General features: G+C 34.9%; 2 protein-coding genes and 1 long non-coding RNA gene across 3 annotated transcripts in view; 1 reads left to right on the forward strand and 2 right to left on the reverse strand.

Annotated features, from left to right (window-relative positions):
- Window positions 1-3,285: 3,285 nt before the first annotated feature.
- Window positions 3,286-15,165, reverse strand: part of LOC143466265 (uncharacterized) — a 38,202-nt gene continuing 26,322 nt past the window's right edge. The window contains exon 36 of the mRNA XM_076964924.1: window positions 3,286-3,527. Coding sequence (XP_076821039.1) covers window positions 3,301-3,527 — 227 coding nt within the window. The 3' untranslated portion in view covers window positions 3,286-3,300. The remainder of the gene's footprint in view (window positions 3,528-15,165) is intronic.
- On the forward strand, window positions 9,461-11,657 carry LOC143466282 (macrophage mannose receptor 1-like). The gene is made up of 5 exons (XM_076964944.1): window positions 9,461-9,596; window positions 9,821-9,959; window positions 10,142-10,380; window positions 10,541-10,679; window positions 11,264-11,657. The coding sequence occupies exons 1-5, from the start codon at window positions 9,488-9,490 to the stop codon at window positions 11,529-11,531; spliced, it is 894 nt and encodes a 297-aa protein (XP_076821059.1). The 5' UTR covers window positions 9,461-9,487; the 3' UTR covers window positions 11,532-11,657.
- Window positions 11,789-14,582, reverse strand: LOC143466285 (uncharacterized). The gene is made up of 4 exons (XR_013118736.1): window positions 14,466-14,582; window positions 13,742-14,271; window positions 13,312-13,625; window positions 11,789-12,591 (listed from the first exon to the last, which is right to left on the reverse strand). It is a non-coding gene; the product is annotated as an uncharacterized LOC143466285 (long non-coding RNA).

Raw genomic sequence — 15,165 nt, forward strand, 5'->3', positions numbered from 1 at the left:
AATTCGATGAAATGCTTAGTTTCCAGGAATTACCTTGATTTTACTCAGTAAAATGAAAGATGCATGATTTGGTTTATGAACTCGAAACAACTATCGTTTAAAGTTTCGAAAACATGTGAAGTGAATTTCTATGAAACGGTAAGTATTTTCTTGGAACCCGTTGCCTTGTTCCATGATTTGGTCAATCAATCTTGCTTGGTTCTGGTGTTCTTCAATTCGCACTCACGGTGCATCAAACTCAAGCTTACTTTATACAGTTCAAAAATATTTAATTTATTTTTCACAAATATCTGCAAAGTGGAAATTTTTCAGAAATAAATGGAGATATTTTACTGTAAACTTGGTGTCATAGTGTAGTGCACAAAGAAACGTGATTTGCTACTGAAGTCACATTTCACGTTGATTTCCTGGAGTATTTGCAGACTGATGAAGCGATGTGTCATAATTTGAGAGCTCTGTCCGTGCCGTTTGAATCGTTTCATCGCAACCTGTAGTACATTAAGTCCCAATGTTTTTGAGATTTGGGATAATTTCGTGGTTGCAAACTGTGTCGGAACTTCTGCAGAATACTGTACAGTTTGAAAAAATGTTTTTCTTTTACTTTGTCTCACTTGTTTTAAGCACAATCTTATTCTCTTCGTACTCACATTTCTCAGACTTGACGTCAGCGTTTCGCAACAATATTTTATTTAAAAAAATGTAGTTTTTGTAGATGTATAAATGCAAATGCAAGCAATTGTTTGTAGGAATAATTTATCCCAATTTTTCAACATTAACGATGTTTAGTTGTGGAGAGGATCTTGAACTAGATCTAGATCTATATGTAGAGCAAGGTTCCCCAAATACAACTAAACACCGTTAATGTTGAACAAATTGGAAAAACTATTTCTACAGCCAGGTGTCTGCTTTTGCATCAGAGCATATATCATTATTGTGACAACCGCATTTCGCTCGTGGAAAACAAAACTTTTTCAGAAAATGTCACATTAAATCAATTCATTTCTGTTGACAGTTGCTTGATTGATACCGTTTCACATTGCTATATAACTTCTCGTTGCCTGCATGTATTTCATAGTAGGCTACAGTAAAAGTTAGGCCAGTCAAGAGTCTCAAAATGAAGTACGGCGGATTTGAATTAGGACTTTCAATATGTTTTGTCTTGAGTTTTCTTCACTTTTCTGCAAGTTTATGGATTGAGCCATAACCTGACCTTGGATTGACCGGTTTGTTTTGTTTCTATAAATATATAATTGGTAAAATTGAAAGTATACATGTAAATTTTTATAATAAACTGCATGAACTGTTTTACTTTGAGCTTTCAAATATTGCAGCATTTAATTTCCATGGTTTCTGTTGACGGCTATGGTTTCTGTTACCACAACACGAACTACACTTTATATCACATAACGTCATAACCGCTTTATATTATCCATTTATGACAGGAGAATGGAGAGAAGTTTACAGTGGAAGCAGGTATTACTACTTTTTGACCCAAAAAAAGACTTTTCAACAAGCGCGTGATGAATGCAGAAGTTATGGAGGTGACCTCGCGGTCAGAGTTAGGGATTATTCTTTAAGAAGGTGAATTCAACTTTCATCATAGTTCTCTAAATTTTTTAACGACGTTTAAATAAAATGTTTTCGAGATTTAGTCAAGATTATTTGTTATGTTTAGAAAGTATTTTAAAATCTAACATTTGTAGACTATAACTTAAATTTATTATTTGTTATAATCAAATATTTTCCTATTTTCTCTTGCTATGAAGCACCCTACACCAAACTTTCAATTTCGACAAAGCGTGGGTAGGATTGAGCAAAGAAGACAACAGCTGGGTTTGGGTCGACAAAACTGCACCTACATCAGGAAACACCCATTGGATACAAAATCCACAACAACCTTCTAACACGGGTGGTAACGAAAACTGCGGCGAGATCATTTACGCTGACAGTCTTGGTACAAACGACGTTTCATGCAGTTCTACCAGATACGGATTATGTGAACATAGTAAATACAGTAACATACAAACAAAACAAATAATTACATAATTGCAACGGTGATTAATCAGTTAATTGGTCAAACATAAACATCATTTTGCAAATGTTTCTAACGAATCTTCGCCTATTTTCCATAAAATTTGGTTTTTCTATATCTTTTACCTCATACCACATAGACAAGGTTACGTCGCTGGCAATGGATATCGTTATATGCTGACGTCAAAAGGCACATGGGACAACACTCGCACCGAATGTGTAAAAGAAGGTGGCGACCTTGCAGCTGTTGGAATGCAGGATTTCTCCTTAAGAGCGTGAGAATACATTTTCTGCTGTATTGGATAATACTGTATAAAAAAACGAAACCCTCCTTTCCTGATGAAAGCATTAACTTTATATATAACACGTGTTGAGCGATTTTAGTGTGATTTTTTAAGGAAATTATCCTATTGGAAAACTTGCTTTTAAAATAAACATTCTTTCTTTATATAAGTATAAAATATATTATATTCTTTGATTTCAGTGGTTATCACAGATCACTGCTTTTGCAGAATTACAATTACTCTATAATATTAACTCGTAATTTATTAATCTTTCCGTTGTTTCTTCCTAAAGATAATGACAAGTTTGTTTGGATTGTTTGATGAATGAACTAAATTTCTTGAATGATTAGTTGCCTTTAATACTCCTAATGGTGATTTTTTTACAAATATGACAAAGAGCGAATGCTAACATTAAGCTAACGCATAGTTTAAAATTACAAATAGTATAAAAGAAAAATTATATGAAAAATCACTTACAATTTTTTTGAATAAAAAACAATTTAAAATTTTTATACTGTCAGGTTAACAACGTATTTTGTTAATGTTTCCACAGCCCGATTTGTTAATGTTTCCACAGCGTTGTTATCCGAAATAAACGCTTCATTGTTACTCCTTCCGGTAGCAGTGAATTTTGATTTTGGAGCGTGTTTTGATATATAAATCTAGAAAGTTAATATGAAAGATTGAATACGTTTGCGGTGCAAGGCAGTTTAATTAGTTTAAAGGATTGTGCAGTGTTTTGCTCATCAAACACCCTGGCCAGCAAAGTGCAAAGATATTTTGGCATCTATGCCTATAAGAGTATTTCCTCCCTCTCTACCTAAGTCTTTGATGAAAGACTGCTATTAAAGGGCTCAGCAAAAACACAATGATCATCGGGGCGCTTCACACTTACTTCGGTGGGTTTTAAACCTTCTGGCGCCGCTTTGCGCGGTTGACGATCAGGTGCCTGTTCTGTAATTTCAAAACTGTGTAATGGCTTATCTCATGTTACAAGACAAATAACAAAAATAAAAGGTAGAATCCCGGAATATAAGAAAGGTTGCTTCGTGAAATGGTATTCATGATTTAGAAGTAAATTTTTGCCTTTGCGTCTTCCGTTCCTGTAGTCCAAGTATGACCCGCAATCGCAGACGTATCTACCGATGGTGTTTTTGCAGGAAACATCAACGCCTTTGCAATCGTGATGACCGAGGAGACACTCGTCGATGTCTGGAAAGGAAGTATAAAATGACACAACAAATCCTTAAAAAAATAACTTATTTATTTCAAAATTTTTTTGTTGATTTCCATTTTTTAACTTTTTCGAAAAATCTCAAAGGAAATCTACATAACTTAGTTACACACTCGCTTTCAACGACATTGCTAGTGTTATCTGCTTCCTCGCATTCGATCTTATTTGAAGAAAAATTACTTTTATTGTCGTTTTAAATTTCACATTTCATTTAGAAGCATTATTTCCTAAAGTAACATTCAAAGTGTCTAATAACGCAATTTGTGTGGTTGTGTTATGATAAAAGCGTTACGTTAAGGTAAAGCCAGGTTTATTATCACATTAACGGTGAGTCGTAGCACCACAAAATGTTTAAAGAGATTTAATAAAATCAACTGTAGAAGCCCATTAATAAAAACAATTAGTTATAAAAAGAAGTGGGTAGATATAACTACAAAGAATAGAGCCGCGGATATTACATATAAGAGATGACAAATGATAATTATAAGAGACGACCAACACATACGTAAACTGTAATCTAAAGAAGAAACCGAGAAAACAAGACGTTCTACGTCCGAAGAAACTTAACAATTCTCTCCTTTTCTTCTCAACGCTAGTCGACATATTAGAACAAACACGGTAATGGAACGACAGGAATGTAGCGACACGAGACGAAAAGACGGAATGTTACAAAGTGTGCTTGGTGCGAGCAATCAACTCTAAATGGGCAAGAATGCTGACGGCTATGATTAAGGTGCTCGGGGTGAGAACGACAAACCTAAAAGCATGACAAAGGCTTGTAAAACGAGTAACAAACTACAAACATAAACAGTAATACAAAAATAGTGACTACAGCAGTGGTTCTCAATCGGGGTGCCATTTAAGCTTCGCAAGGGTGGCGCAAGTTATTGGGCACTAATCACCAGTCCAGGAAAACGGTTGCGTGTTGTGATGTTGTTGTGTAATATCAATGTTTCTGGTCAATCGCACAATTCACTTACAATGGAACCCCATTGTGATGTTATTGTACAGGGAACATGTGGTTTGATAGAGGAGCAACACAGTGCTTTTCATACAAAATTTTACCTTTAGCATTATTATAATGCAGAAGTTTATTACGAAAAAAAGGAAGTCAAGCGATAATGATCATGGCAGTAAAGAAAAAAATAACTTTTGGAAGTGGAGGTACATTAGAAAAAAAGCAAAGAAAGTTCTCTTATATTGCGACAGTTATCTAAATATGGGCTTCACTTGGTGTGCTGGTGAAGCCCAACCTTTACCAGATTGCCTTATCTGTCATGCAAAATTGTCAAATGAAGCTATGGTGCTAATAAAATAAATTGCTAGTAAAGCCAATAAATTGTTCATTATATGATGCGGAGCTATAGTTAGTTTTGTTATTGCAAAAACTCTTTTCAAAAATATTTTTAATTAATGCAGAAAATTTTTGGTTTGACTGTTTGTGCCACCGAATCTTTTGGTTGTTTGCAGGGTGCCGTAAGCCAAAAAGGGTTGAGAACCACTGGACTACAGCATATATTGTAGTATAGTTAAAATGTGCCAAAAAATCATTTTCGCAGTGTTTTCTGTCACGTCGTCTTTCTCAATTTTTCAGGATGTGCATTTCAGTTGTTGGAACATAATCCTTACCTGAACAACCAAAACCGTCTCCATGGAATCCTTTTTTTGCTAACGCAAGTGTAACTTCAAATTGAAGAGCCGATTACAAAAAGTACCCAAAGTTACAGACTGTCGGTTATGAGATATCAATATTTGAAGTTTTTCTATGTTCCCTTAAATCAGCAGGATAAACAATTTTCGTCTTTTGTGACATATTTCTGTGTGCTGTTCCATAACGGTTGTGCCTAACAAATATCAGTCTCTGCATGGCTCATTGCTGTTTTTGAGAAATTTAACAAAAAAAATTGGACTAAAGTTCTTTTTTTGCGTGAGTGTGTCTTAAGTACTTTTTTTTTTATAAAAAACGGCTATTGCTATGGATTCCACTGGCGTGATTTTTGATACAAATTACCGCAATATCGCCTCCACTTGCAGAGGGAATATCATGATTTTTGTCAAAGATGTCTTTTTCGGTATACTCGTAGGTATTACGTGTTTTATTAATTATTGTTTCCTGTTTTGGTTACGCTACCGATTTTAATTCGGTACATACGATTATGAACAGTTAAACATATTTTTACAGCAGGTTAGGCTCTTGTGCTGAGTTTATTCGATGCTCGGCACTTTCCTAGAAGCCCGGTGTTTTTTAGGCCGCCTCTTATTGCGCACAGCTGATTTTGTGGGAATATAAATATTTGAAAATTTGCAGAAAAACACAATATTGAAAGGAATATAACACTCAATCCAAACACCACTCCTCTCCACCCTGTTCTCCTCAGTTGTTGAAAGAGTCCAAAAAGTAACCTTTCAAGCTGTTGTAAACAAATTACAGATTCTACATCATTTTCAAGTGAAAAACACGGTTCGCTGTTTCGCAGCTCCGAAAAAAAAAATTGCGCGCAAAACCAGGCGGCCAAAAAACCGCTGGGCTTCTAGGAAAGAACCCAATGCTCAATACAGGATACACTTACACGGAAAAATGGTGTCAAAGAATGAAAATATGCCTGACAATGCGAAGCCACTAGTCACTAACTTATCATAAAGTTGTACCAGTTCAATCTAGGTAGGGTCTTTTCTTTGTTTTTGATCACGAGGTCTTTACATGATCGTTTCCGATGCAGATGTTTTCCAAACGTAGGCTTATGACGTAGCATAGAGTAACGTGGTAATGGTTCTGTTGTCACAGTAGTTGCATGTAGTACGCTGTATTGACAGTATGATTATGAACTAAAACCAAATTAAGGTTGGTTATGCTAGGCAATCTTACAATAGCTAACTTGCACACTGAGCTAGGCCTACAATAATCCCAGAATACATACAGACATGTGCAAAGATTACTGAACTGTCAACAACTAGGCCTAGCCAATCTGCCTACTAAGAATGAGCTACCAGTATTGAAGAAGGTTTCCAGCAAGACTTAGCAAGAACAAGATTCACAGCGGCATTTGAAGTCACGTGCTGTTAGCTGGGTCATTTGATTGGTTGTTAGTACTTCAGTCTTTCTTTCATTGCAGCTGTGGACTTGAGTACATTTTGCACGAAAAAATCCCCTATCCTGATGAAAGGCGCTTCGTAAGAGAGAGACATCGGTACATATTCCAGTTAAGCAATTTTGGTAGGTGACTTAGTACAGTAAAAGCAGTCCAAAACAAGCACTAACTCCGTTTGGCCCAAAATGTGACTTAAGTACATTTTGTAATCAGTTCTTCAATTGTGTTCACACATTGCGCTGCGTGATTGCATTTTGCACTTATCTTACATTTATCGATAACTATGCATTAACATCAACTGTTGCTGTGTAAATAACTTTTGTCACAGATCTCGGGATTCATACATAGCGATCGGTATACAAACGTAATCAACTTTCGACTTTCACACTTCTGTAACCATCTCTCAGGAATCTTTTAATACATTCGCATTCGTAAGGACTTTTGTGTTAATGCAGTGATTATCGGCGTGACACAGTGGCCACATTTTCCTCAGGAAGACAACTATTCATGCGTAAAGTAAATGCGGAACGATAATCGGAATTGATACATGATAGTTACGCGTTAACCGTATAAAGGCAATGAAGAGTAACACAAACAAAATTGAATGACACAATGGATAAAAGAACTCTTTGTGATATAAGCAAAGTACTAATAAAATAAATAAAGCGCGGTAAAAACAAATGAAACCAAGAAACAATCGTGCAAAATAATATTGAATAATATTATTATCCAATATTTTTTATTGGAGTATTGGAGTTCGGCTGTAAATGCCAATCAGGCTGGCGTGTAAAATGCTGTGATGATGGTGGAAAGTCGACTGAGTTTAAATACTTAGATTTTTACAATATCAAGTTTATTAAATCAATTATTTTGTCATTATCTAATTTATTTGTAATGCAAGATGTTAACGAGTGCTTACTCGGAGCATTAATGTGCAGAGGACAAAGTGTACGCAAAAACATTCCCGGTCGATACAAGTTCGACTGTGACAAGAGCACTCAATACAAGAATGGAAAATGTGTATAAATGTGATTCTATGTGCAGTAATGTCCTGAATATATACAACAATAAATACCGTTAATCAGAAAAACAGCAATTTTGAGTCCTGAAACTAAAATGGTTTTATATTGTAGAATAATTCCTTTAAAATACTGTACTTTTCGATTTAAGAAACTATATATTTACGTATGAACAAGCTTTTAAAAATTTTTTAAGTGGTCAATAAAATACTTTAAGATCTCCATTTGACATGAGTGTGCAGTGCAAATTCTGCGTTAACCTGCAATAAAGAGCTGCTTATTGCTTATTACAGTACAATTGCTGGGCTCCCTAACTATAATTGCGAACGTTATGATGATAGCAAATGCACAATCAACAATTGTAAATGATTTTGATTTAAATTCGATATAGCGGTCACCTAGATACAGTTTCTGAAACCTGCAAACACTTATAGGTTTATATGTTTTTCTTTAATAAGTTTGTGGATATTAATTCTTCTTTTTATGTTTTTATTCTCAAATATTAGTTAATTTAGTTCATAAAATTATAAAAAGTTATGAAACAACTCAAACCTTGCACACGGACAAGATATTCAACTAAAGCTTAGGTTATCCAGCAGTGATTAAGCGCCGTTAAAATTGAACCAAAATCAACTTGTAATTCATTCCTGGAAAGCGGTCTCTGTTTCGGCGAAATTCCCGAATTTTCCCAGAATTGTTTTAGTTATTCATACAAAGAGCAATCTCAGATATAATTGATTGCCATGGTGCGTTTCGTTATGATAAACATTTTAAACAAAAACTTGCAAAATCCATGCAATGCTTAATTTCCGAGAATTACCTTGATTTTACTCAGTACCATGAAAGATGCATGATTTGATTTATGAACTCGAACATCTATCATTTAAAATTTCGAAAACATGTGAAGTGAATTTCTATAAAACGGTAAAGATTTTCTTGGAAACCGTTGCGGTGTTCGCGGAACACGGTGAGTTTTTTCATGAATTGGTCAATTAATCTTGCTTGGCTCTGGTGTTCTTTGATTCGCACTCACGGTTCATCAAACTCAAGTTTACTATAAACAATTTAAAATATATTTAATTTATTTTTTACAAATATTCGTAATGCGTAAAAGATTTGGGAATTTAATGGAGATATTTTTTTTGTAAACTTTGGTGTCATAGTATAGTGCACAATGAAACGTGATTTGCTGTTGAAGTCACATTTCACGTTGATTTCCTGGAGTATTTTCCAACTGATAAAACGATGTGTCATAATTTGAGAGCTCTGTCTGTGCTGTGTTACAACGCTTTTGTAATGTTTCAACGCTATTTGTAGTACAGCCAGTGCCAATTTTTTTTTTTTTTTTTTGGTTGCAAACTGTGTCGGAAGGTTTGCAGAATGCTGTGCACTTTGACAAAATGTTTTCCTTTTACATTATCTCACTTGTTTTGAGCACGGTCTTGCTGTTTGCTTAATCACATTTTTTAGACTTGACATCAGCGTTTTGTAACTATATTGTATTTTAAAAAATGTAGTTTTATAAAGGTATAAAGGCAAAAGTAAGCACCTGGCTGTAAAAATAATTTACCCATTTTAATCAACATTAACGTTGTTTAGTTGTATATGGAGATCCTTATTCTATATGTGAAGCATATATCATTATTGTGACAAACGCTTTTCGTTCCTGGATAAAAGAAGTGATTGTTTAGTAAATGTCACATTAAACCAATTCATTTCTTGTGACAGTTACTTGATTGATACCGTTCCACATCACTATATAACTTCTCGTTGCCTCCATGTATTCTATAGTAGGCTACAGTAAAAGTTAGGCCAGTCAAGAGTCTCAAAATGATATACGGCGCATTAGAGTTCGGATTTTCAATATGTTTTGTCTTGAGTTTTGTTAACTTTTCTGCAAGTTGGATTGATCCATCCATGCTTGACCGCGCATTGACCGGTTTGTTTAGTTTCTCTAAATTTATATCGGTTTATCTAAAAGTATATAGTCAAACTTTTGTATAAAACTGCATGAACTTTTTCACTTGAATCTTTCAAATATTGCAGCATTCAATTTCCATGGTTTCTGTTGATGGCTTGTAATAAGTTATCTAAAACTACAACACGATCTACAATAAATATCACATAATGTCATAACCACTTTATATTCTCTAATTATTACAGGAGAATGGAGGGAGGTTTACAGTGGAAGCGGGTATTACTACTATTTGACCCAACAAAAGACTTTTCAGCAAGCGCGTGATGAATGCAAAAGTTATGGAGGTGACCTCGCGGTCAGAGTGAGGGATTTTTCTTTAAGAAGGTGAATTCAACTTTCCTCAACGTTTTTAGAATTTTTTAACAACGCTTAAAAAACGTTTTCGCGAGTTAATCAAGATTTTTGGTTGTATGTAGAAAGTTTTTAAATACTAACATTTGTAGACTATTACTTAAATTTATTATTTGTTATAATCAAAGATATACCTATTTTCTCTTGTTATATAGCACCCTACACCAAACTTTCAATTTCGACAAAGCGTGGGTAGGATTGAGCAAAGAAGGCAACAGCTGGGTTTGGGTCGATAAGACTTCATCTACATCAGGAAACACCCATTGGATACAAAATCCACAACAACCATCTAACACGGGTGGTAATGAAAACTGCGGCGAGATTATTGACTCCTACAGTCTTCGCACAAACGACGTTTCATGCAGTTCTACCAGATACGGATTATGTGAACATAGTAAATACGATATTATAAAAACCAAAAGTATAATTACATAATTACAACGATGATAAGTTAGTTAATTGGCCCAATATAGTCATCAATTTGTAAATGGTTCTAACGAATCTTCGCCTATTTTCTATAAAACTTTGTTTCGGTATGTTTTTTCTAATATCAGATAGACAAGGCTACGTCGCTGGCAACGGATATCGTTATATGCTGACGTCAAAAGGCACGTGGGACAACACCCGCAACGAATGTGTAAAAGAGGGTGGCGACCTTGCAGCTGTTGGAATGAAAGACTTCTCCTTAAGAGCGTGAGTATACATTTTCTACTGTATTGGATACTATATAAAAACGAAACCCTCTTTTCCAGGAAGAAGCATTAACTTATTATTATTTATACTCGTATAACACGTGTAAGTCGAGTTTAGTATATTTTTTGGAAAAACTTTTCGAATCGAACACGAACATCGAATCCTTTTTAAATTAACATTATTTCAGTATGCAGTTATAGAATATATTATATACTTTGATTGCAGTAGTTATCACAGATCACTGCTTTTGCAAAATTCCAATTACTATATAATAATAACTCATAATGAATTATTCTTTCCGTTGTTTCTTCTTGAAGATATAATCACATTTGTGTCACATTATTTGATTTATAAACTTCACTTTTTGAATGTATAGTCGCCTTCAAAATTCACTATGGTAATTGCCGTATTTTTCCAAATATGGCAAAAAGCAAAAGCTAACACTAACCTAACGCGCAGTTTGAAATTACACATAATATAAAAGAAAAAAATATATAAAGAATCAAATGCAATTTTGAAATTACATTAAAATTTAAAAATTTTACACTGATATGTCAACATGTATTTTGTTTATGTTCTTACAGCCCAATTCAGCAAGCGTTGGGCTTTGATGAAGCTTGGATCGGTTTACGTGATTTGATCGGCGGTGGTCAAGACTGGGTTTGGGCGGACCGTACAGTTTCTTCGTCCACCCGAGAAAATACCCACTGGATAGAAAATCCACGACAACCTGACAACACAGCTGGTAACGAAGAATGTGGAGAGATTCTTCTTCAGTATGACCTTCGCACAAACGACCGAGTTTGCAGCTTCGAAACAAATGGCTTATGTGAAATACCAATCATAACGTAATACACGTAAATGTGTGGGTTTGATTGATTGTATTCACAGAGTTCAGTACATTTTGCGTTGGTGTGTGAATATACGCTTTGGAACTGATGAAAATACAAAGAAATAATAAACGGAAGGTATTGAAAACTACAATTGTGTTGACAAAATATTAAGTTAAATCGTTATTGTGTTTTGCAAATTTCTTTGCTATTTTATGCGGTAAAAAGGGATAGGCTATAGTGTTTTAAACATTTTCATACTATTGGCATGTTCAGGCCTAGACTATATATGAATTGTCTACCAAACTGACAAACGAAATTCATTTTAAAATTTTCATTTACAGTAATTCATTTCAGTTCAATTCATTTTACCAATTTCATTTCTTACAATTTTTGAAATAATTTTATTTAACGTTTATCAGTCTTTCTATTTCTTTATTACAGTAGCGTTGTATAACAAAATAACACAACAAAGTTCATATTTAAAGTATTTAATCAACATCAGATAAATGCGCACAGTCGTACATTCGCATGCTCATTAAATTCAGGTACCCGCTCAAAGGAAATTGTTGGAAACAATGCGTTTTAAGGGACATGTACAATGCAGCAAACATGTGTAAGCAAGTGACACAAGCACAGATAGAGCATGTGAATAACTAACTTTTCAAATTTTGTACAGTTTAATAATCTAAACAAGGCCAAAGCTGGTTTGAATCCAAAAAAGGCGACATTGCGCAGTGAAACTGCAAGGATGTTTTTTGGACCAATTTGGCCTAATAGCTAAAGTGTTTTCGGCTTCATATGTTTGAATACCTTTGCAAAGTATGTGATTTTAAATATGTACGAACTACTAAAAAGCACTCCAAATATATGTTACAAAGTGCACTTGTGCAGTTATATTGAATTACATCGAATAAAACATCTTGAATAAGAATCAATCACAGCGAGACTTCTGCAGTTTCACTAGGTTCAGCGTTGTTCCTAGCAGGTAATGTAGCGTTGTTATCCGAAACAAACGCTCTATTGTTGATCCCTCCGGTAGCAGTGAGTGTTGATTTTAAAACTTGTTTTGATTTATAAATCTGAAAAGTTAATATGAAAGATTGAATACGTTTGCGGTGCAAGGCAGTTTAATTAGTTTAAAAGATTTTGCAGTGTTTTGCTCATCAAACAGCCTGGCCAGCAAAGTGCAAAGATATTTTAGCATCTATGCCAATGTCACGAGAATACCTTTACGCACTTGTTTTATTATGTAGCACCGCACATTGATACGTTTTAGTTGTTTAGTTAGTTGTATATTCCACGATGTGTTTTTAGATTTATATTAAGATGTATTTCACCCGTATTGTTGTGGCTATAATGTGTGACTGCGTTTTTATTTAGTATTAGTAACTCATCGATATTTCACTTGTGATTCCTTTTCTTGTTAGTAAGTTTTCTACACACGCATACGTTTTACGCCCCGCAACTCCCCCCGAGGTATGTTACGCTGCCCGCAGTTTCCATCCTCGCATGCTAATGATGATTAATTGATTGCGCTGTGGTTTGTTGGAGAAGTGTTAAATCAGTCTACGTTTGGTTTTAATAAAGTGAAGACCTTTGTTTTTATCTAAGGAAGACTCGTAAAAATAAGACAGTCTGGCTAATTGACTAGCCGTTAAGCGGGGAGCTTACCTGGCTAAGGAAAAGTTTGGTTAAACCAATAACAGCATTTTTTCAGTCTGTACCTACAGTTTTGATAAAAGACTGCTATTAAAGCACTCAGCACAAACACAACCATCATCGGGGCACTTCACACTTACTTCGGTAGATCTTAAACCTTCTACCGGCGCTTTACGGGGTTTGCGGTCAGGAGCTCGCTCTGTATTTCTCAAACTTTGTTATGGTTTTTCTCATGTTACAAGATAAATAATAAAAAATCTTAGAATCTCGGAATTTATGAAAGGTTGCTTCGTGAAATGGTATTCATGATTTAGAAGTAAATTCTCGCCTTTCCGTCTTCCGTTCCTGTAGTCCAAGTATGACCCGCAATCGTAGACGTATCCACCGATGGTGTTTTTACAGGAAACATCAACGTCTTTGCAATCGTGATGACCGAGGAGATACTCGTCGATGTCTGAAAAAGAAGTATAAAATGACACAACAAATCCTTAAAATAGAAACTAATTTATTTCAAATTTTTTCGGTTGATTTCTTATGTTTTGACTTTTTCGAAAAATTTCAAAGAAATACCATATAATTTAGTTACACATTTGCTTTCAACGATGTTGCTAGTGCTGTCTGCTTCCTCGCATTTGGTTTCAGGTTCGTTATCACATCAATGGTGAATGGTAGCACCACAAAATGTTAAGAGATTTAATAAGATCAACTGTAGAAACCCATTAATAAACACTATCAGTAATAAAGAGAAACGGGTAGATATAACTACAAAGAACAGAGCCGCGGATATTACATATAAAAGATGACAAATGATAATTATAAGAGACGACCAACACATACTGTACGTAAACTGCAATCTAGAGAAGGAACCGAGAAAACAAGACGCTCTACGTCAGAAGAAACTTAAACAATTCTCTCCTTTTCTTCTCAACGCTAGTCGGCATATAAGGACAAACTCGGTAATGAAACGGCAGGAATGCAGCGACACAAGACGAAAAGACGGGAATGTTACAAAGTGTGCTTAATTGGTGCACGCAATCAACTTTACATGGGCAAGAGTGCCGAAGGCTATGATAAAGTTGCTCAGAGTGAGATCGACAAACCTAAAAACATGACAAAGGCTTGTAAAATGAGTAATAACCTACGAAGATACACAGTAATACAAAAATAGTGATTACAGTATATACTGTAGTATAGTTAAAATGTAGCAAAAAATCATTTTCGCAGTGTTTTCTGTCACGTCGTCTTTCTCAATTTTTCAGGATGTGCATTTCAGTTGTTGGAACATAATCCTTACCTGAACAACTAAAACCGTCTCCATGGAATCCTTTTTTTGCAAATCCAACTGTAACTTCCGATTGTGTTTACACATTGCGCTGCGTGATTACATTTTGCACCTATCTTACATTCATCGATATCTATGTAAATGCATTAGGAAATAAATTAAAATATTCTAACATACTAGTTACATGTAACAAGTTAGTGAAAACTGTTGCAGTAAAATTAACTTTTGTCACAGATATCGGGACTTCATATATAGAGATCAGTATACCAACGTAATCAACTTTCGAATTCCACACTTTTGTAATCGTCTCCCTGGAATTCTTATTTGTATTCGGATTTGTAAGAACTTTTGTGTTAATGCAGTGAGCATCGGCGTAACACAGTGGCCACATTTTCCTCAGGAAGACAACTATTCATGCGTGAAGTAAATGCGAAACGACAATCGGAAATAGACACATAATAGTTACGCGTTCAACCGTTAAAACCCTTCCTTTCGAGCGTTATAATAATATTTATTACGTCAGGTCAAAAAAGGAAATCAAATACAATTCATTTAAATGAAAACTGCCTCCATTACTGCCTTATCCTCACTAGTAGGGGCCGGTTGTAGCTCTTGCAAATTTGCTCTCGGAATTGATACATAATAGTTACCCGTTCAACGGTATCAAGACATTGAAGAGAAAAACAAACAAATTTAAATGACACAATGGTTA

Source organism: Clavelina lepadiformis, chromosome 7 (genome assembly GCF_947623445.1).
Source record: "Clavelina lepadiformis chromosome 7, kaClaLepa1.1, whole genome shotgun sequence".
Classification (NCBI taxonomy): Eukaryota; Metazoa; Chordata; class Ascidiacea; order Aplousobranchia; family Clavelinidae; genus Clavelina; species Clavelina lepadiformis.

Excerpts from the sequence above, each read along its gene's own strand:
- LOC143466282 (XM_076964944.1), top strand. The coding sequence starts at position 9,488 with ATGATATACGGCGCATTAGAGTTCGGATTTTCAATATGTTTTGTCTTG. Across the intron at positions 9,597-9,820 it reads GCTTGACCGCGCATTGACCG|GAGAATGGAGGGAGGTTTAC; the intron begins GTTTGTTTAGTT and ends TAATTATTACAG. Across the intron at positions 10,381-10,540 it reads ATACGGATTATGTGAACATA|ATAGACAAGGCTACGTCGCT; the intron begins GTAAATACGATA and ends TTCTAATATCAG.